The sequence below is a fragment of the Octopus bimaculoides genome, chromosome 7, assembly GCF_046866305.1.
Source record: "Octopus bimaculoides isolate indiv1 chromosome 7, ASM4686630v1, whole genome shotgun sequence".
In the NCBI taxonomy this organism is placed as follows: Eukaryota; Metazoa; Mollusca; class Cephalopoda; order Octopoda; family Octopodidae; genus Octopus; species Octopus bimaculoides.
Genome location: NC_142934.1, coordinates 62,187,050 through 62,204,261, shown reverse-complemented (window position 1 = coordinate 62,204,261; position 17,212 = coordinate 62,187,050). Strand labels below are relative to the sequence as shown.

The following is a 17,212-nucleotide window of genomic DNA, read 5'->3' as shown; positions in this document are numbered from 1 at the left end:
TGAACTCAGAACGTAGCGACGGGCGAAATACCACTAACCATTTAGCCTGGCGGGCTAACGAGTCTGCTAGCTCGCCACCTTGACTAATTAAAATAGTGATATTTTTCAGGATAATATCGCTGGGTTATCTCCCTTGGGTTGTGTCTTGTTATCTCACATCTGTGTATGTAATTATTCTACATATGCATCTATGTTACTATCTTCCGAGTAATCTAGGACGTACGTGATTGTCAATACTTCCCTGATGAGTTCTAATAAGACAAAAACTTGTTCCTACAGATGCTAAACATTAAATTATCTCCTCTTTCACCACATTACCAATCTCCAATTTAAATTATCTGAAAATTCTAGAATATAATTTTGAGTTATTACCCTTGACTTTGATACGAACATTGTGTAATAATACTTACTTCTTCCATCATCGACACGAATATTATCTTAATTAAAATTATCGTGCTCATTTCATTAAGTTAGTACTTGTATTTCTATCTATCTTACGGTTTAGTTTTATGATAAATTCATCTTATATTTACTTTAAACCGCTCAGCCCTGTCAAAAAGAATACGCAACGTTCATTAATGTCTAAAAAGTAAGAGAACAAAATTATGTACAAATTGAAATTAAGCTCTTGAGTATATCGGAATCGAATTATCAAAATACTGTATATTGATTGTTTTTGTACCAGTCAATGTGTTTTATGCATATAACATTAGAAATGAGGAGAACTTTTTCTAAGTTCATTTATCTACGGTTGTGACTTTACATGTTTGTTAAAACACAAAGGAACATCACCATTGCGAATCGTATTATATGTTTTTTATTCAAATATTGTTGAAAATGAGAAGTACAAATGGAAGTAAAAATGAAATATTGAAATGAATAGAATGCAAACAGTGTGTTAATCTTAAACGAATTTAATATTCTTGTGTCGGATTTTTTAGTAAAAAAAATTCTAATTGAAAAGGGGATAAGCGCAAAGCAATCGAAATACAGATATACCCAACTCACGTCGTTTTGAGTTACAACTTTTTCGACTTTACATGTTTTTTTTCTTAAAGAAATTAATGGAATAAAATAAATCTCAACTTTATTCGATTTATCCGAATTTATGTCGGTCTTTGTGAATATATATAAAAGGATAAAAATTAAACAAACACCTAAAAACCAATACTGGAGTGGAAAATCAAAATATGAATGAAACTATGTACAAACCATTTATTAAAACAGATGTAAGCTAAAAAAAACGAACTTATAATCTTTCGTGTTATAATCATTTTTCGAGTAATGTATCTCTTCGGACTAATTACCGACGCAAGTTGACGTATGCCTGTATAGTGATTTTGGATCTGATTGTAAACTTCATCATCCTGGTGTTCTGTCCGATATGAAAGCGTGACAGAAAGCCGAATGATAAAATAGCAAATTTTTGTTCTTGTTTTTGATTAATCCAGATACGTTAAGGTTAATAACATTTTATTGATGAGACTTTATAATTTGACAAATATTACAAGCCTTCGTTGTGATTTCTCTTTCGTTTAACAAAAGCATTTTAATTAACATGAATATACAAATACACAAATCGTCAGTATTCAAGCAGAAATTATCCAGCGCTTTTACTTTTCCTTTACATCAGTGATAAATGCTGACGAGAAATGGGGTTATCCCAGTTTTTATAACTAAACGCATGAGATTTATCCCTTCACCACTGATAGAACGTTGGTCTATAGGGGATTTTGCTTATAGAAGGACTTGCATTTGTTACTAATAATTAACGAAACATTTGTATATTATACAAACCACTCATTGCTTGCAGCAAAGAGTTGAACCATTTCAGAATACAAGTTCTTCAGGAAAGTGGGTTAGAAAACAACAAGAGTTAAGTAATTTTATCAAGCATACATAGCATCACCGAATACGAATTAGGGAAATCTCTGCCCGGCATTCTCTTATTAGTATTCGGAAAATGGTATTCTGTTTCCCTATTTAGTCAACTAGTTCTGTTCTGACTTTCTATTTTTTCGTTATAACATGAAATGAGATTTTGATTTCAATTTAGTTCTGTCCCGGAAATATTTTATGATGGGATTATCTATGCCTAACTCTTTCAGATCTTCATTTGACAAAGCAGATAATTTTTTACCATTGAGACGCATCTTATTAACGCGGTTTATGACCCCAGGATCTATATTTAGACAAATCAGTATTGTTACAATGTCTTTTGTTGGAAAAGATAAGAGGCTTCCATCTCTTGGAATTTCTAAATTAGGTTCCGGAGAATTGGGTGTTGACGCTGAAAATAAAACAAAAATCAGCCTTAAAGGTTCATATTTTAAATCAGAAATACAGTTATAGAAGTAAAAGAACAAATAACAAAGAAGGAGAACTTCAAACAAGGCAAAAAAAGAAAGTTGAGCAATCTTTATGTATTTCAGGCACAAACACCCGTCATCAGACGTGAACATTTTAGAAATGTGAGTTTGTGTCAATCCTGCTATTTTGATTGCCAAACAGGCATTGGCTTCGTTTTATCTGGTGAATATGATAGCAGCAGCAATTTCCCCCCAAAATGGTGTCGATGGCCGTAGAAGCAAAAATTGTGTACGTATTGAACACTACTGAAGTGTCTTTCCTTACGAGTATCTATGAAAAATCAAGCCCTCGAACAGCATACCTCTCCGAGATAATAGCCATGCTAAGGTTAAAACTCAGCCTTGCCTCACTAAATGTACATTGTACTCACTTCTTATAAGAATGAGCAGCTTTACTTATAAGTTGTGACTTTTCACAGAAAGGCGAATTTAACCGGTGAGAACCAAATGTTTATATATTATGATCCAAGTGAAGGCGGTGACGCGGCAGAATCGTTAGCACGCCACGCAAAATGTCTAGCGGCATTTCCCCTGTCTTTACGTTCTGGGTTCAAATTCCACCGAGGTCGACTCGTTTTTTATCTTTCGGGATCAATAACATGAGTACTGGGTTTGATGAAATCGACTAGCACCACCACTACTGCATAATTTCAGGCCTTGTATCTATAATAGAAAGGATATTATATCCCCAGTAAAAGGATATAATTCATTGTCTATTAGGTTTGTGGAGCGTTCAACACCACATTGACACGGTAAATTGCAACTATTTTATAATTAACAGTGGAATTTTTTTTACTAAAGGCATTAACAAAGTAAGAAGCAGTTTCATAATAAAACGTAGGTAGATGGTTTGTTTTGACACACTAAAATGTCTCCACCTAATCGGTGGTATTCCTTGTCTCAAACGTGTTATATTGATATAACCGAGACGGTGAGCAATCTCAATTTCTGTTTTGACTAATTTCGTTTCAGTCTTGTATCGACTTTAAGAAAGCCGTAAAGAACAACATTGCTCGTTTATCATCCTAGTAAAACAAAGATTTTGTGCTTTGTTGGTTTTTAACACTGAATTAAAATCATACTCAGAAGGAATATAATTCATTGAGTCAATCTCAGTACAATTCACCGAATAGAATGCTGCAGAATTCGAGTGATGATGAAAATACCTGGAAGAAGTCTGAGGTTGGAGAGGTCAGTGTTGACTAGAAACTACATGAGGTTGGAGCTTCATTGGTATTCCAATAAACCAAACACCCGTCATCAGACGTGAACATTTTAGAAACACTCACTCACTCAAATAATACTCAATAAGATGCATTGTTCTGTAAAGTCTTAAAAGAAAACGCATACATACAAAGATGGCGTTGAACTTTAGCTTTCACTGAGGAGGTACTTCCTGAATACGATGCTGTTTTGTTTTTGGTGTACGTTCCATCACGTGAATCACTGAGACTGTACCCTCCATCACGTGAATCAGTGAGACTGCAAAGAAAAATTGTTATTCATTTATTTATTTATTTTGTTTAGTTGTTTTATAGAGTCAATTGTTTAATTTCTCTCGATGAGAGTTACGTAGTAATATCTGGTTAGTCACGATAGTCTGGTGAAGTTAATGTTTGCTACCAGGATTGGAATGTAGAGTCCAAAATAGATCTGAATTTGCTATTTGTGAAACTTTATTCCTTGTATGATTTCGCATGTATTAGGTTTTAGAATTTGCCATCGAAAGCTCTCTTTTTCATTCAGTTATTGAAATATGTCTCGGAAAAACCGTCAAAATACGAGTAAAACAAAAGATTTTTGATGCTACTATAGTATGATAACTACCAACTGTTGGTAATGTGAAATATGTTAAAAATCATAAAACTTTTATTCTACAAAAAGAAAGAAGCAAAATAAACAGTTTATAGTGTAAAATTTATTAAAAAATCATTAATACCTTATAATACAAAATAAAAATTCATCAAATGTTGATTTTAATGTTTGTAAACTGATCTGATACCATTTAAAATAGCAATGAAAAAGTCATCGTTTTTCCTGAGCAATTTCCAAACAATAATGATCTAAATGTGATAGAAATGTTGAGTAGATACGCCTCTTTTTTTCTTGAGTATTCCAATCTAGGCATCAAGCCACGATCGCTCAATAGCTTGTATATGAGCTCCTGAAGTTGGGTCCACCTAATTCACTTGATGATTGACGGTTTTGGGCTGATAGCCGATATTCTTTAAGCAACAGTAGGCCGGCCACTTATCGAAATGGATCACAGAGCCAAGTTATATTGAGTCGTGTTTTAAATAGACACAACTCAAGAATCGTGTTTTAGATAGACATGACTCCAAGAACAGTTACACACTACAAAAATTAGTAAGAACACCATACCTATGTAATTCTAAAGTCCCCCTTTTTTCTTTATTTAGTTTTATTATTTTTTCTTATTGTGTTACTGATGAGTACTCTTTGACAACTCATATTCTTAAAATGAATTTATTGTCTTTCTGTACGAAACTATCGGATAACGAAATGAATAAAACATAATTTATTCCATATTAACATCTAACCTCCTCCATTTACGAAAAAAATGATTGGATTTGTCGAATTTCGTTTTATAGCTTAAATCATATACCTTATATATATATATATATATATATATATATATTGACTGTGGGGTAAGTAGCTTGCTTACCAACCATATGATTCCGGTTCAGTTCCACTTCGTGGCACCTTGAGCAAGTGTCTTCCACTATAGCCACGGGCCGATCAAAGACTTGTAAGTAGATTTGAGAGACGGAAACTGTTTACACGTCATTCTTGCAAGTAAGTTTTGACTTTATATTTCTGACGCGACTCTGTCTATCTTTGTATCTTTCTCCCCCTCTCGTTCTTCCTTCTGTTGTTCTTCGCCTCTCCCCTTCACTACTATATCTCTCTCTTCCTCCCTGTCTCTCGTTGCTCACCTATATTCTACTTCCTCCCCTTTTTCTCCCTCTACCACTCTTTCTCCTTACCCCTCGCTGGTCACATGTGTCCAGCCCTACTTCCTTTCTTATCTTGGCTATCGCCAAGCACGCACACGAACATTCTTCGTCCCGCTTCCTTCCAGTTCGTTGCTTCACAGCGTTCAGTATACACATATTTTTTTCACGTCTGGCCGTATAGCCTTTCTTGTTTATTTTCACTGTTTCGTTTTCCTGTCTTGTTTTCTGTCCGCCACTACATTCCTCCACGTTACAAATTTAATTTGTGGTCCGTGGGAAGAGCCATTCTAACAATGCGTCCTGCCCTAACTCTTCGAAACGCTTAGTTTTAGAATGGTGGCAGCTGATGAAGGAAATGTTCTCTATGTAGCCTGTGTGTTTTCTGTACTCTGTTTATCATTTTGTCCACGTTTTCTTGCAACGTCCTGTACCCAGATATGCATCTATATATACATATAGATGTAGGTATGTACATACATGTACGTATATATGCATATACTTATATATTATTTGTATTATATGTATATGTATATATATATATATATATATATATATATATATACATGTGTGTGTTTGTGTTTGTCCCCCCAACATCGCTTGACAACCGATGTTAGTGTATTTACATTCCTGTAACTTAGCGGTTCGGCAAAAGAGAGACCAATAGAATAGGTACTAGGCTTACAAAGAATAAGTCCTGGAGTCGATTTGCTCGACTAAAAAAGGCGGTGCTCCAGCATGGCTGCAGTCAGATGACTGAAACAAGTACAAGAATATATATATATATATATATATATATATATATATATATATATATATATATACATATATATATACATGCACACACACACACACACATACATATACGTATAAATATACACCCATCAATATATACGTATGTATGCACATACATATATACGTACACATACGTACACATACGCACACACACATACACGCGCTCTTACTCTCTCTATCTCTCTCTTTCTCTCACACACACACACACATACATAAACACACAGGTATGAACATAGACACATGTGTTTGGATATGCGTGTGAGTGCAGTGTTCTCATTAGATCTACGAAATATTTACTAATATCACTAATATACTTTTCTACTCTAGGCACAAAGCCCGAAATTTTTGGGGAGGAGGCCAGTCGCAACTGGTACTTAATTTATCGTCCCTGAAAAGGATGAAAGGCGAAGTCGACCTCGGCGCTAGACATTTCACCCGGCGTGCTAACGTTTCTGCACTATTTTGTATTTGCTTATCATTTCTGAAAGTTGTGCTCCTTAAGTGTGTAATTCTATAGGTAATGGACCAATATTCAAGCAATCCAATGCTTCGGTTAGTTTCCATAAATATCAGAAGCCTTATTTAACTTTTTCTAAGCCAGTTTATTTAGGTAGTCAACAATTAAGCATAAACTGAATTTTATGTTTCTATATCTGTGATGACAGAGGAGGAGGCGCAATGGTCCAGTGGTTAGGGCAGCGGACTCGCGGTCATAGGATTGCGGTTTCGATTTATTGAACGAAAACACCTAAAGCTCTACGAGGCTCCGGCAGGGTATGGTGGCGAACCCTGCTGTACTCTTTCACCACAACTTTCTCTCACTCTTTCTTCCTGTTTCTGTTGTACCTGCATTTCAAAGGGCCAGCCTTGTCACACTGTGTCACGCTGAATATCCCCGAGAACTACGTTAAGGGTACACGTGTCTGTGGAGTGCTCAGCCACTTGCACGTTAATTTCACGAGCAGGCTGTTCCGTTGATTGGTTCAACTGGAACCCTCGACGTCGTAAGCGACGGAGTGCCAACAACAACAACGATGACAGAGGATGGACAATGCTGAAGACGTGGGTAAGGGTCGCCGTCATTTCATCAATAACAACAAATATTCTTTACAGCTTGCAAAAGTATAGAATATATACCTTTTACGTCTGCCTCTGATGTATATTGTGTTTTTAAACACAGCACGATCATACAGGATTTTATCTCGAAAACCACAGTAAATAGACTGCCATCGGAATATATACATTGAGTATCATACAAAGATGGCTATTTTATATGATTTCTGTGTGCGCGTATGTGTTTGTGTGAGTGTGAGTGTTTGTGTATGTATGTGTGTGTGCGGGGGGTGTATGCAAGTGTGTGTGCGAGGCCGTGTGCCTGATGTTGCTATATATTGTGTAGATACATCTCAAACAATGTGAGATAGTCTAAAATGTTGGACAAAAGGGAAATAAGTTAGATTATACATACATGTGTGTGCATGCGCGCGCGTGACTGTGTGTATTTGTGTGTGTGTAACTGAGTATAGCAATTGTAGATGAACAACTTTCCCACGACATACGTATCTCTTTTGTGAAAGCCCAATTCCTTTTCCTTTATTTCATCTGATGTGCCTTCAGAACCGACGCCTCGCTCAAACCTCCCCACCCTACACATACTCCAACCCACAAACCCAGTCAGAGATACGTATAAATATTCATATAAATACATTCATGGCACATCCGCAAATATTTAAGTTTACATATATGCATGAATACACACATAAATCTAAGCGCGCACACACACACACACACACACACACACACACACACACACACACACACACACACACACACACACACACACACACACACACACTCATATACATATATAAAACACATCACATATCTCGCCAAGCAATGCACGCACCACTTTGTCCCTCTCAAGTTCGTGCCTCATCGCGTTCATACACATAATTTTTCTCGTCTGGCCGTAAAGCCTTTTCTGTTTGTTTTCCTGTCTTGTTTTTTGTCCGCCACTACATTCCTCCATGGCTAGATTTAATTTGCGTATACAAATTTAATCTGCGATCCATGGAACGTGCCGTTTTAACGATGCGTCCTGCCCAAGCTCGTCGAAACGCCGGTGTTAAAACGTGGGTAGCTAATGAAGTAGAATGTTCTCTATGTGGCTCGTGTGTTCTCGTCTACGTTTGTTTGCAATGTCCTGTACCCCAGATATGCACCTATACATACAGGTGGATGTCGGTATGCACATACCTGTACGTATATATGCATATACTCATTTACTATTTGTTTTTACATGATTGAACGCAGCGCCTTCCAACTGTAAGTAGTTTTCGTAAACTCATATCCTCCGACGCTACTCTATCTCTTTCTCTTTCTCTTTCTTTTTCCCCCTCTCGTTCTTCCTCTTTACTACTACGTACCTCGCTTTACCCCTCTCGTTCTTCCTCTGTTACTACTACGTATCTCTTTTTTCCCCCTCGTATTTCCTCTCTTTCTCTTTTCCCCTGTTGCTCACCTATTCTTCTACTTCCTCCCTTTGTTTCTCCCTCTACCACTCTCTCTACCGGCATGGTCACATGCTTCCGGTCAATAATCCTTTCCTTCCTTGGCTTTCGCCAAGCAACGCACGCACCACTTTGTCCCTCTCAAGTTCGTGCCTCATCGCGTTCATACACACATAATTTTTCTCGTCTGGCCGTAAAGCCTTTTCTGCTTGTTTTCCTGTCTTGTTTTTTGTCCGCCACTACATTCCTCCATGACTAGATTTAATTTGCGTATACAAATTTAATTTGCGATCCATGGGACGAGCCGTTTTAACGATGCGTCCTGCCCAAGCTCGTCGAAACGCCGGTGTTAAAACGTGGGTAGCTGATGAAGTAGAATGTTCTCTATGTGGCTCGTGTGTTCTCGTCTACGTTTGTTTGCAATGTCCTGTACCCAGATATGCACCTATACATACAGGTGGATGTCGGTATGCACATACCTGTACGTATATATGCATATACTCATTTACTATTTGTTTATATATATATATATATATATATATATATATATATATATATATATATATATATATATATATATATATATATATATATATATATATATATATATATATATATACATACATACATATAGATACATATATGCATACATTCATACAAAATATACATACACACACATACATACATATATATAAAATGAAAGCATGCTTATATGTAAGGGCATATGCACCTACGTTGTACGCGCATACATATTTATGTGTGTGTGTGTGTACGTATATATATATATATATATATATATATATATATATATATATAACAATAAGAAAATGGAAGGGAATAGGTGGTATTCATTAACTTGCAGACATTTTATTGTGTCAATTTACTTGTTTATTTATTTACTAAAAGGACAATAATAACAATATACAAACACATGCGACATATTATGTCATATCAGTAATTAAAAAAGGACATATAGTGACAGATAATGAGATAATGACTTACAGCTGTTTCAGTCTAGTAGTGAGATGCCTCATGCTATCTATATAACTCCAGTAGGCTGAAGTAATTAATACATGAAATTGATGAAATAGAGGTACATGGGTGATTCTCTCGGCCTCTTCAGAGATTTTATAAAGTTCATAAGGTTAATTTAAAATATCCAAATATAAACATATAAAAACCGTAAAAACTCACATATATATGCATACTTTAACATATACATCCGGCAGTATATTGGATATATATTATCCCTTAGTGGATTGGACTCACAACCCCTAACTTTCTTTATATATATATATATATATATATATATATATATATATATATTTCCAATAATGGTTTCGATGGATATAAATATTGCGGGTTTTTTACACTTCTGTTATTTCTCAAAATTAAGATAAACAAAGTTCTTTTTTAATCTAAAATATACTCTCCTCCATTTTCTACTACAATGCTCTTCCATCTATCTGGTCGATTTGCAAGACTCCTCTTCCAAAATTCACTTGACCGTGACGAAAAATACTTCTGCAGTACTGTTCTGACCTCGTCTTCATATTTTTTTCCGTCCAAATGATTTTGAAATCTGCGGAATAAATAATAATCACATTGGGCAATGTCCAGCAAATATGGTTGGTGGAACATCGTTTCCCATTTAAAATGTTCCAGCCTTTGGAATGTCAGCCTCGTTGTATGCAGTGAAGCACTTTCCTGATGGAAGAACACTTTTCGTCTTGAAACCAAAGATGGTCGATTTTCTTCTATCGCTGACTTAGGCCGCTGAAGCTGCTCGCAGTAGATCTCCTTTGTTCTCGTTTCGCTTGGGTTTAAAAGTTCAAAATGGACTAAATCTTTCATATCCTACCAAACAGATAACAACACCTTACGTGGGTGAGGACCTTCTTTAGCCTGGAGTGCGTGTGTTTCTCCTTTCCCTACCCGCTGTCTTCGGCGCTTGACATTTTTATAGATAACTCATTTCTCGTCACCAGTCTCTATTCGGTCCAAAACAGGTTCATTCGTGAGACGAGACAGCAAAGAAGAGCACACATTCACTCTCTACGCGCGATTAGACACAGAAATTTTGTGAGGAACCCATTGACTCAATTTGCTGACTTTTCCGATGGCACGCAGGTGTCGATGAATGGTTGAATAACCAAATCCAAGCTTCTCTGCTAATTCCTCAACAGTTACGTTGGGATTTTGTTCCACCGGAGTTTGCGGGACGTCTGCGTCAAGCTCTACATATCTTCCAGGACGAGGATCATCTTCTAGGCTGTAGTTTCCGACTCGGAATTTCTGGAACTACCGTTGACATTGGCTTACGCTTATTAACTGATCCCCATATACTGCATTAATATTCCTCACACTTTCCGTTGCGTTGTTGCCTTTATTGAACTCATAAAGAAAAATATGCCGAACATGATCCTTTGTCACTTCCATTATAGTTTTTAAAAATAACTGTTAAAATTTAACTGCACTCTTCAAAACTTACACTAAGAATAAGGACAAGGTAAAATTACTACCTGCTTTTATAAAAAATTGATGCAGGTAGTTTATCCCGTCCCTCTCCAACTTTTAGTTCATGCAATTGAGAAAAAAACGCATCATTTACAAGATGAACCAATATAATCCTGGCGGTTACCGTTTTAGCTCTTATCGGTTCTCAATGCCAGCTAGCCACGGTGAGTGTTAATAAAATTCAAGTTAGTTAAAGTTTATTATACTTGGTTAATCCTTACGTGATAAATTCGAATGACCTTATAAGAACTACATAGTTTCCGTTGAAAAGATAATAAAATTAATGAAGATCGGGAGAACGGATATTTGCACATTCAAGTTTTATCATACTATTATTTACATCGTTGTTCATTTAGACCTATGCGCGTTTCCGCTGCAAGCCGCTGCACACTGTTAAGTGTGCATCTTGGTGTTAATGATCGGTGCAACTTCATCAGGGTTGTTTATTGCTGCTGTTCGGATATCATCTGAAGAGACTATAACCAAAAATTATCCCTATATGAGGTGTTAGCATTACTATAAATAGTCATATATCCCGTGACCTGTAGTTTACTTCGGCTAGTTTGGTATTTATTGCTGTTTGGTCTTAAAGTAGGTCAATGTTCCTGTATGTTCTTAATTCACATTCTAACTAACCATTCTACTAATTTAGAATTTTATTCTTATTTTTTTAAAGGTATTATGGTAGTGTTTTATGTCTTTTTTTTTAGCTTAATTCTTCTTTTGCAGCTTTAGTTTATCATTTTAAATTTTGAATGAATTTTACCCCTCTTCAGATGTATGACGATAGAACTCAAAGAAGAAAAATACTGAACATTCTGGACATCTGCGCTCTTCACTTTCAGTAAAAGTTCCAAACCTACCAAGTCAGCTTGTGACATTTGTACGGTGTACTGATAGAGAGTTATTACTGAAAGAACTACGCAGAAATGCTTTTCACCCTTCAAGAAGCGAGAATTCGGCCTCACAGACAGCTTGCATTCCGGTCGGCCTCTACAGTTCAATGAAGATCGATCGAACGAGCTCATCCACGAGGATCCACGCCAATCTACTTGGGAATCAGCCCAGTGGATTGGATGCTCTCATGATACCGTCACCAGTTACCTTCGCTCGGCCTCTACAGTTCAATGAAGATCGATCGAACGAGCTCATCCACGAGGATCCACGCCAATCTACTTGGGAATCATCCCAGTGGATTGGATACTCTCATGATACCGTCACCAGTTACCTTCGCTCGATGGGCAAGGTTCAAAAACAGCACAGCGTGCTTCTTCAGCACGACAACGCTCGACCCCTCCCCACATAGATAATTTGACCAAACATTTCTATCCAAGAGCTCGTTTGGGAAGTTCTATCGCCGCATCTTCCGTATTCTCCAAACATAACACCTTCAGATTATCGCCTTTTTCGGTTGCCTGCGACGTGGAACTGAAAACGTGACTCGATAAATTCATCGAGTTGCGACCCACTGATTTTTACCGTCAAGGCATTGACAAGCTAGTGGAATGTTGGCGAGAAGTCGTGAACAATGAAGGAAAATGTATTCTTTTCTACTCTAGGCGACATACACGTATTGTCATGACTTATTTTAACCTCGTTATTTTGTAAGCTAGAGCAGAGTTCTTTGACCTGTTATTACAATATTCTTGAGAAAAAAATATCTTTTTATTCGTTTTGTTTTACAATGTGTCTGCTTCCGACATTTGCCACCTCCTACGCAGAAGACATTCTTCACTGAATTGGCGTGAGAAACACCGTGTGATCACCTGATCAAAAGAGAAATAGCTGCTAAATCTCCCTCATATCATACTTTACTCAATTAGGAAATAATGACAGCAAATATCGGATTGTTCAGTCCGAGATATAATATATAGAAGTAAAATTTAAATAAGTAAATAAATAAAACAGTGATTAATAAATAGCAGGAGCAGTAACAGCAACAACGACAACACTACTAACATTCTTTTCGTATTCCGGCACGTGAAATCACTTTATTCTGTTAAACTGCTGCTCAAAGCATGGTAGTATTTGGCTACAGAAATAATGAGCAAGTAGTATTAATAACAAAGACTGTACCACAGAGTTGAGGCATGTTGCTTAGTTATTAGGAGTGTTGGACTGATGATCATAAGATTGTGGTTTCGATTCCTGGACCGGGCGGCGTGTTGTGTTCCTGATTAAAACCCTTCATTTCACGTTGCTCCAGTCCACTCAGCTGGCAAAAGGAAGTATTCCTGTGACGGATCGGCGTCCCGTCCAGGTGGGGAGTATATGCACCATGGAAACCAGGAAACTGGCTCTTATGAGTCAGTATGACTCAGGAAGGAACTTTACTTTACTTTTGCTACTGTACCACGGAAGTATCTAAACAGCAAATAAATAAATAAACAACAACAAAGGTTACGACCAAAAATACGGCAATAACGGATTCTAAAGGCCTTTAATATATTCAGTGATGTGACACACAACTACGCATTTCGAGGTGAGGAAATACAATGAATTTAGCCGATCCCATTATGCAAACGCTAATTGTTTTAATCGACCAGGAAGTGAAAAAAGGGTAAAGTTGATCATTGTGATGTTTCATCTCCGAAGGTAAAAGAGTGTGTGTGTGTGTGTGTGTGTGGCGCGCGCACATTTACCTATGTGCATGGATGTATGTATGTGTGTGTATACATCTATCTTAATTATCTATATACATACATTTCTGTTTGTCTGCCTCTCTCTCTCTCTCTCTCTCTCTCTCTCTCTCTCTCTCTCTCTCACTCCCTCTCTCCTCCCCCTCCCTCTATGCTGGACCGCTGAAATCTACAAGTTTTTTTCATTCTCTATCTGATTATTTTCTCTTATTTCTTTCTGTTGAAGAGCGTTGGCTCGAAATGTAAAATACTTTTTCATTTTCCCCAGCATCAAACTAATACATTCACTTGTTGTTCATACACCTGTCTTCGTCTTTTGTTTTTCTATAAATTTCAGCTGTATATATATATATATATATATATATATATATATATATATATATATATATATATATATATATATATATACACACACACACACACACACACACGAAGAGAAGTAAAAAATTATCCGCACTTTCGCCATAGCATATCTTTATTATTGTCACACTGTTTACTGTGCATGCGTGCTTATAGTTGGTGCTATTGTGGTCACGTAATTGAAAATAGAGCATGATCGTGCCATTTTTGTTTCTGGCTTTACAGTTTTTTTTTTTTTACAAGCAATGTAAACCAAAGAAGAACAAAGAGCGGTGAACCGAATTCTCTGAAAAAGGGGTTTACCATCAACAGTGCAAGATGCAGTGCTTTGCTGGCCAACAAACTGAAGCCAACAATTCGCAACAAACGTGGAAGTCTATGGTCGAAGAAAGTTTTGTTGTTGCATGACAATGAACACACACACACACACAACCACCCAGACCATTGAAACCATTAACCGACTGGGTTTTGAGGTGCTGGAACATCCTGCCTACAGCCCAGATCTCACCCCTTTATGACTATCATATCTTTGGGCCGCTCAAAGATGGTTAACGAGGTTGTCGATTTCCTACGGATGAAGATGTGAAAGAAACGGTGCATAAATGTTTGCTCAACCAACCGAAAACCTTCTTTTTGGTGGGAATACGCAAGCTTGTGGACTGCTGGACCAAGTGCATCGAAAAGGAAGGAGACTATACAGAAAAGTAACGAACTTGCTTATCCCCTGCTTTGTTGTAAATACATTGAAAAAAACAAGAGTGCGCATAATTTCTTACTCTCCCTCGTTAATATATAATATATTATATACTGATATATCATATATTATACATGTGCATATATAACCCCAACGGGTTTTGAAGTCAGGACATAAAATGCAGTAAAAATATCATAAAATACCGATAGGCTGACAATAATCTAAACAAACATTAACCATCGCTGGATATGCAAATATCAACCAATCATCATTCAAATCACACATTAACTCGCCTTTAAAAGGGAAAGAAGATTGAATAATATATTGCGAGGTGCACTCTGATCCGTTATTTGTTCCATTCCATGGACTGCACGCATGCTGAAGTACCAGTTGGATGGATATAGGCGAAGAAATCAACCTTGGTGTTGATTTTTAAAGCCCGGTACTTATTCATTCGATTTCTTTATGTAGAACCGATACTTTACGTGTTGTTAAGCGCTGGCGAGTAACACACACAAATCCACACACACATACACAAACATACATACATACATACATACATACATAGGTATGTATGTATGCATGTATAAAAAATATAGAGAGCGATAGAGGCAGTATTAATACCCAAAGGTAAAATATTCACCACTTAAAAGTGGATAGTTGCGTTAGAACACACAAATACAGCAATATTTACCAAGAGAGAAAACTCTCACATGGTTAACTGGGGCATAAAAGCACATCATAGCTATTGCCAGTGATAAAGAATCATCGCTACTTCCGCTGCTCGGACTACCAGATCACGTGATTTCGGCCTGATTTTTACTTTTCATGATAAACACTAAGCCGCTAAGCGTGGCTTAGTGGTTAGGGTATTTGGCTCACGATTGTAAGGTCGTGAGTTCGATTCCCAGCGGCGAGTCGTATCCTTGAGCTAGGCGCTTTATTACGCATTGCTTTAATCCTCTCAGCTGCCCCCTCCAAAAAAATGCGCTGTACTTGTATTTCAAATAGCCAGACTTGTTATATTCTGTGTCACGCTCAATTTCCCTGAGAACTATGTTAAGGGTACGCGTGTCTGTGGAGTGCTCAGCCATTTGGAAGCTAATCTTATGAACAGGTTGTTCTGTTGATCAATCAACTGGAATGTTCGTCGTCGTAACCGATGGAGTAGCAGTTTTAACACACACACACACACACACACACACACACATTCGATGGGCCTCTTTCAGCTTTCGTCTACCAAATCCGCCTACAAGACCTTGATCGGCCAGAGGTTATAGTAGAAGGCACGCGTCCAAGATGCGTCCACATGGCTGGAAAGCAAACGTCTTACTACACACACACACACACACACACACACACACACACACACACACACACAAATACACCTACGTCTATTCCGGTAAAAAAAAAGTAAATGACTTTGTCATTTGTGACAGGGGACGCCTTTTAGCATAAGTCTGTTCAATCAGACATGGCTTAAACAAGAACAAGAACAACAACGACAATGATACCAGCAACAACTTTGTTTATGAACAAATTAAGCATTTAATAAAGACAGGCCACCGCCGTAGATTCCTCATATTTAGGGATAGCTATTCATTGTGACCCCTTTTGGAATGCCTCCATTCTCAGTACAGCTCGCCATCACACGCGAATTAGTATAGCATGGTAAAATGCACCATGCTTTCAGTAATTGCTTTAAATGTTTATGAAGTCACGAGCAGACATAGACACCTTCTCGATCCCCTCGCTCTTGTCCTAGATGTGACAGCTAGAGGGAAAGAGAGCTGCACCAGCACCGGGATGGCATTCATTACCACTAAGAAGACTGGGTCAAAGGGAAATGAAGTGCCAAGCGCAACGTTACGATACACCATCCAGAATAGGAGCATAACGAAGACGTCCCACATGCTCACAGTCCAGTGAGGTTGAGGCATGACTCTGTAGTTAGAAAGTTTGATTCACAATTACGTGTGTTTAGTTTCGAGTCTGGTGCACAGCACATTGAGAAATGTTTTTTTTTTTTTATTAATACACCCTCGGTTTTATCAAAACTTCGACTGAGGTTGTCGTACAGAGAAACCTAGTAGAAATAAGTCGAATATATAACTAGTAAATTTTACTAAGTGTTACTAATTATACACATCACAGTAGCTACTAAAAAGAAAAAAAGAGTATGTCTGGATAGAAATATTAGAGCGCCGGAATAAATTCTTTCACGGAACATATGCTCACCTCTCTGAGTTCAAATCTTACGAGGGACGACATCGCCTTTCACTCTTCTTAAAACAAGTATCACATTGATATAGCTAAAATAATTATTTTCCTTCTACGAAACCATTGGTTCTCG

At 37.3% G+C, this 17,212-nt stretch overlaps 1 protein-coding gene and 1 long non-coding RNA gene across 3 annotated transcripts in view; one reads left to right on the top strand and one right to left on the bottom strand.

Annotated features, from left to right (window-relative positions):
* Positions 1-799: 799 nt before the first annotated feature.
* Positions 800-17,212, bottom strand: part of LOC106874650 (uncharacterized) — a 25,320-nt gene continuing 8,907 nt past the window's right edge. Inside the window, exons 2-3 of the mRNA XM_014922444.3 lie at positions 3,724-3,851; positions 800-2,290 (exon numbers count right to left, since the gene is read on the bottom strand). Coding sequence (XP_014777930.1) covers positions 2,022-2,290; positions 3,724-3,851 — 397 coding nt within the window. The 3' untranslated portion in view covers positions 800-2,021. The remainder of the gene's footprint in view (positions 2,291-3,723; positions 3,852-17,212) is intronic.
* Positions 10,004-17,212, top strand: part of LOC149134715 (uncharacterized) — a 37,081-nt gene continuing 29,872 nt past the window's right edge. The window contains exon 1 of one of the 2 annotated variants that reach the window (XR_016242649.1): positions 10,004-13,726. This is a non-coding gene — a long non-coding RNA (uncharacterized LOC149134715). Of the gene's footprint in view, positions 13,762-17,212 lie in introns of both variants that reach the window. The other variant, XR_016242650.1, reaches the window with a different exon arrangement.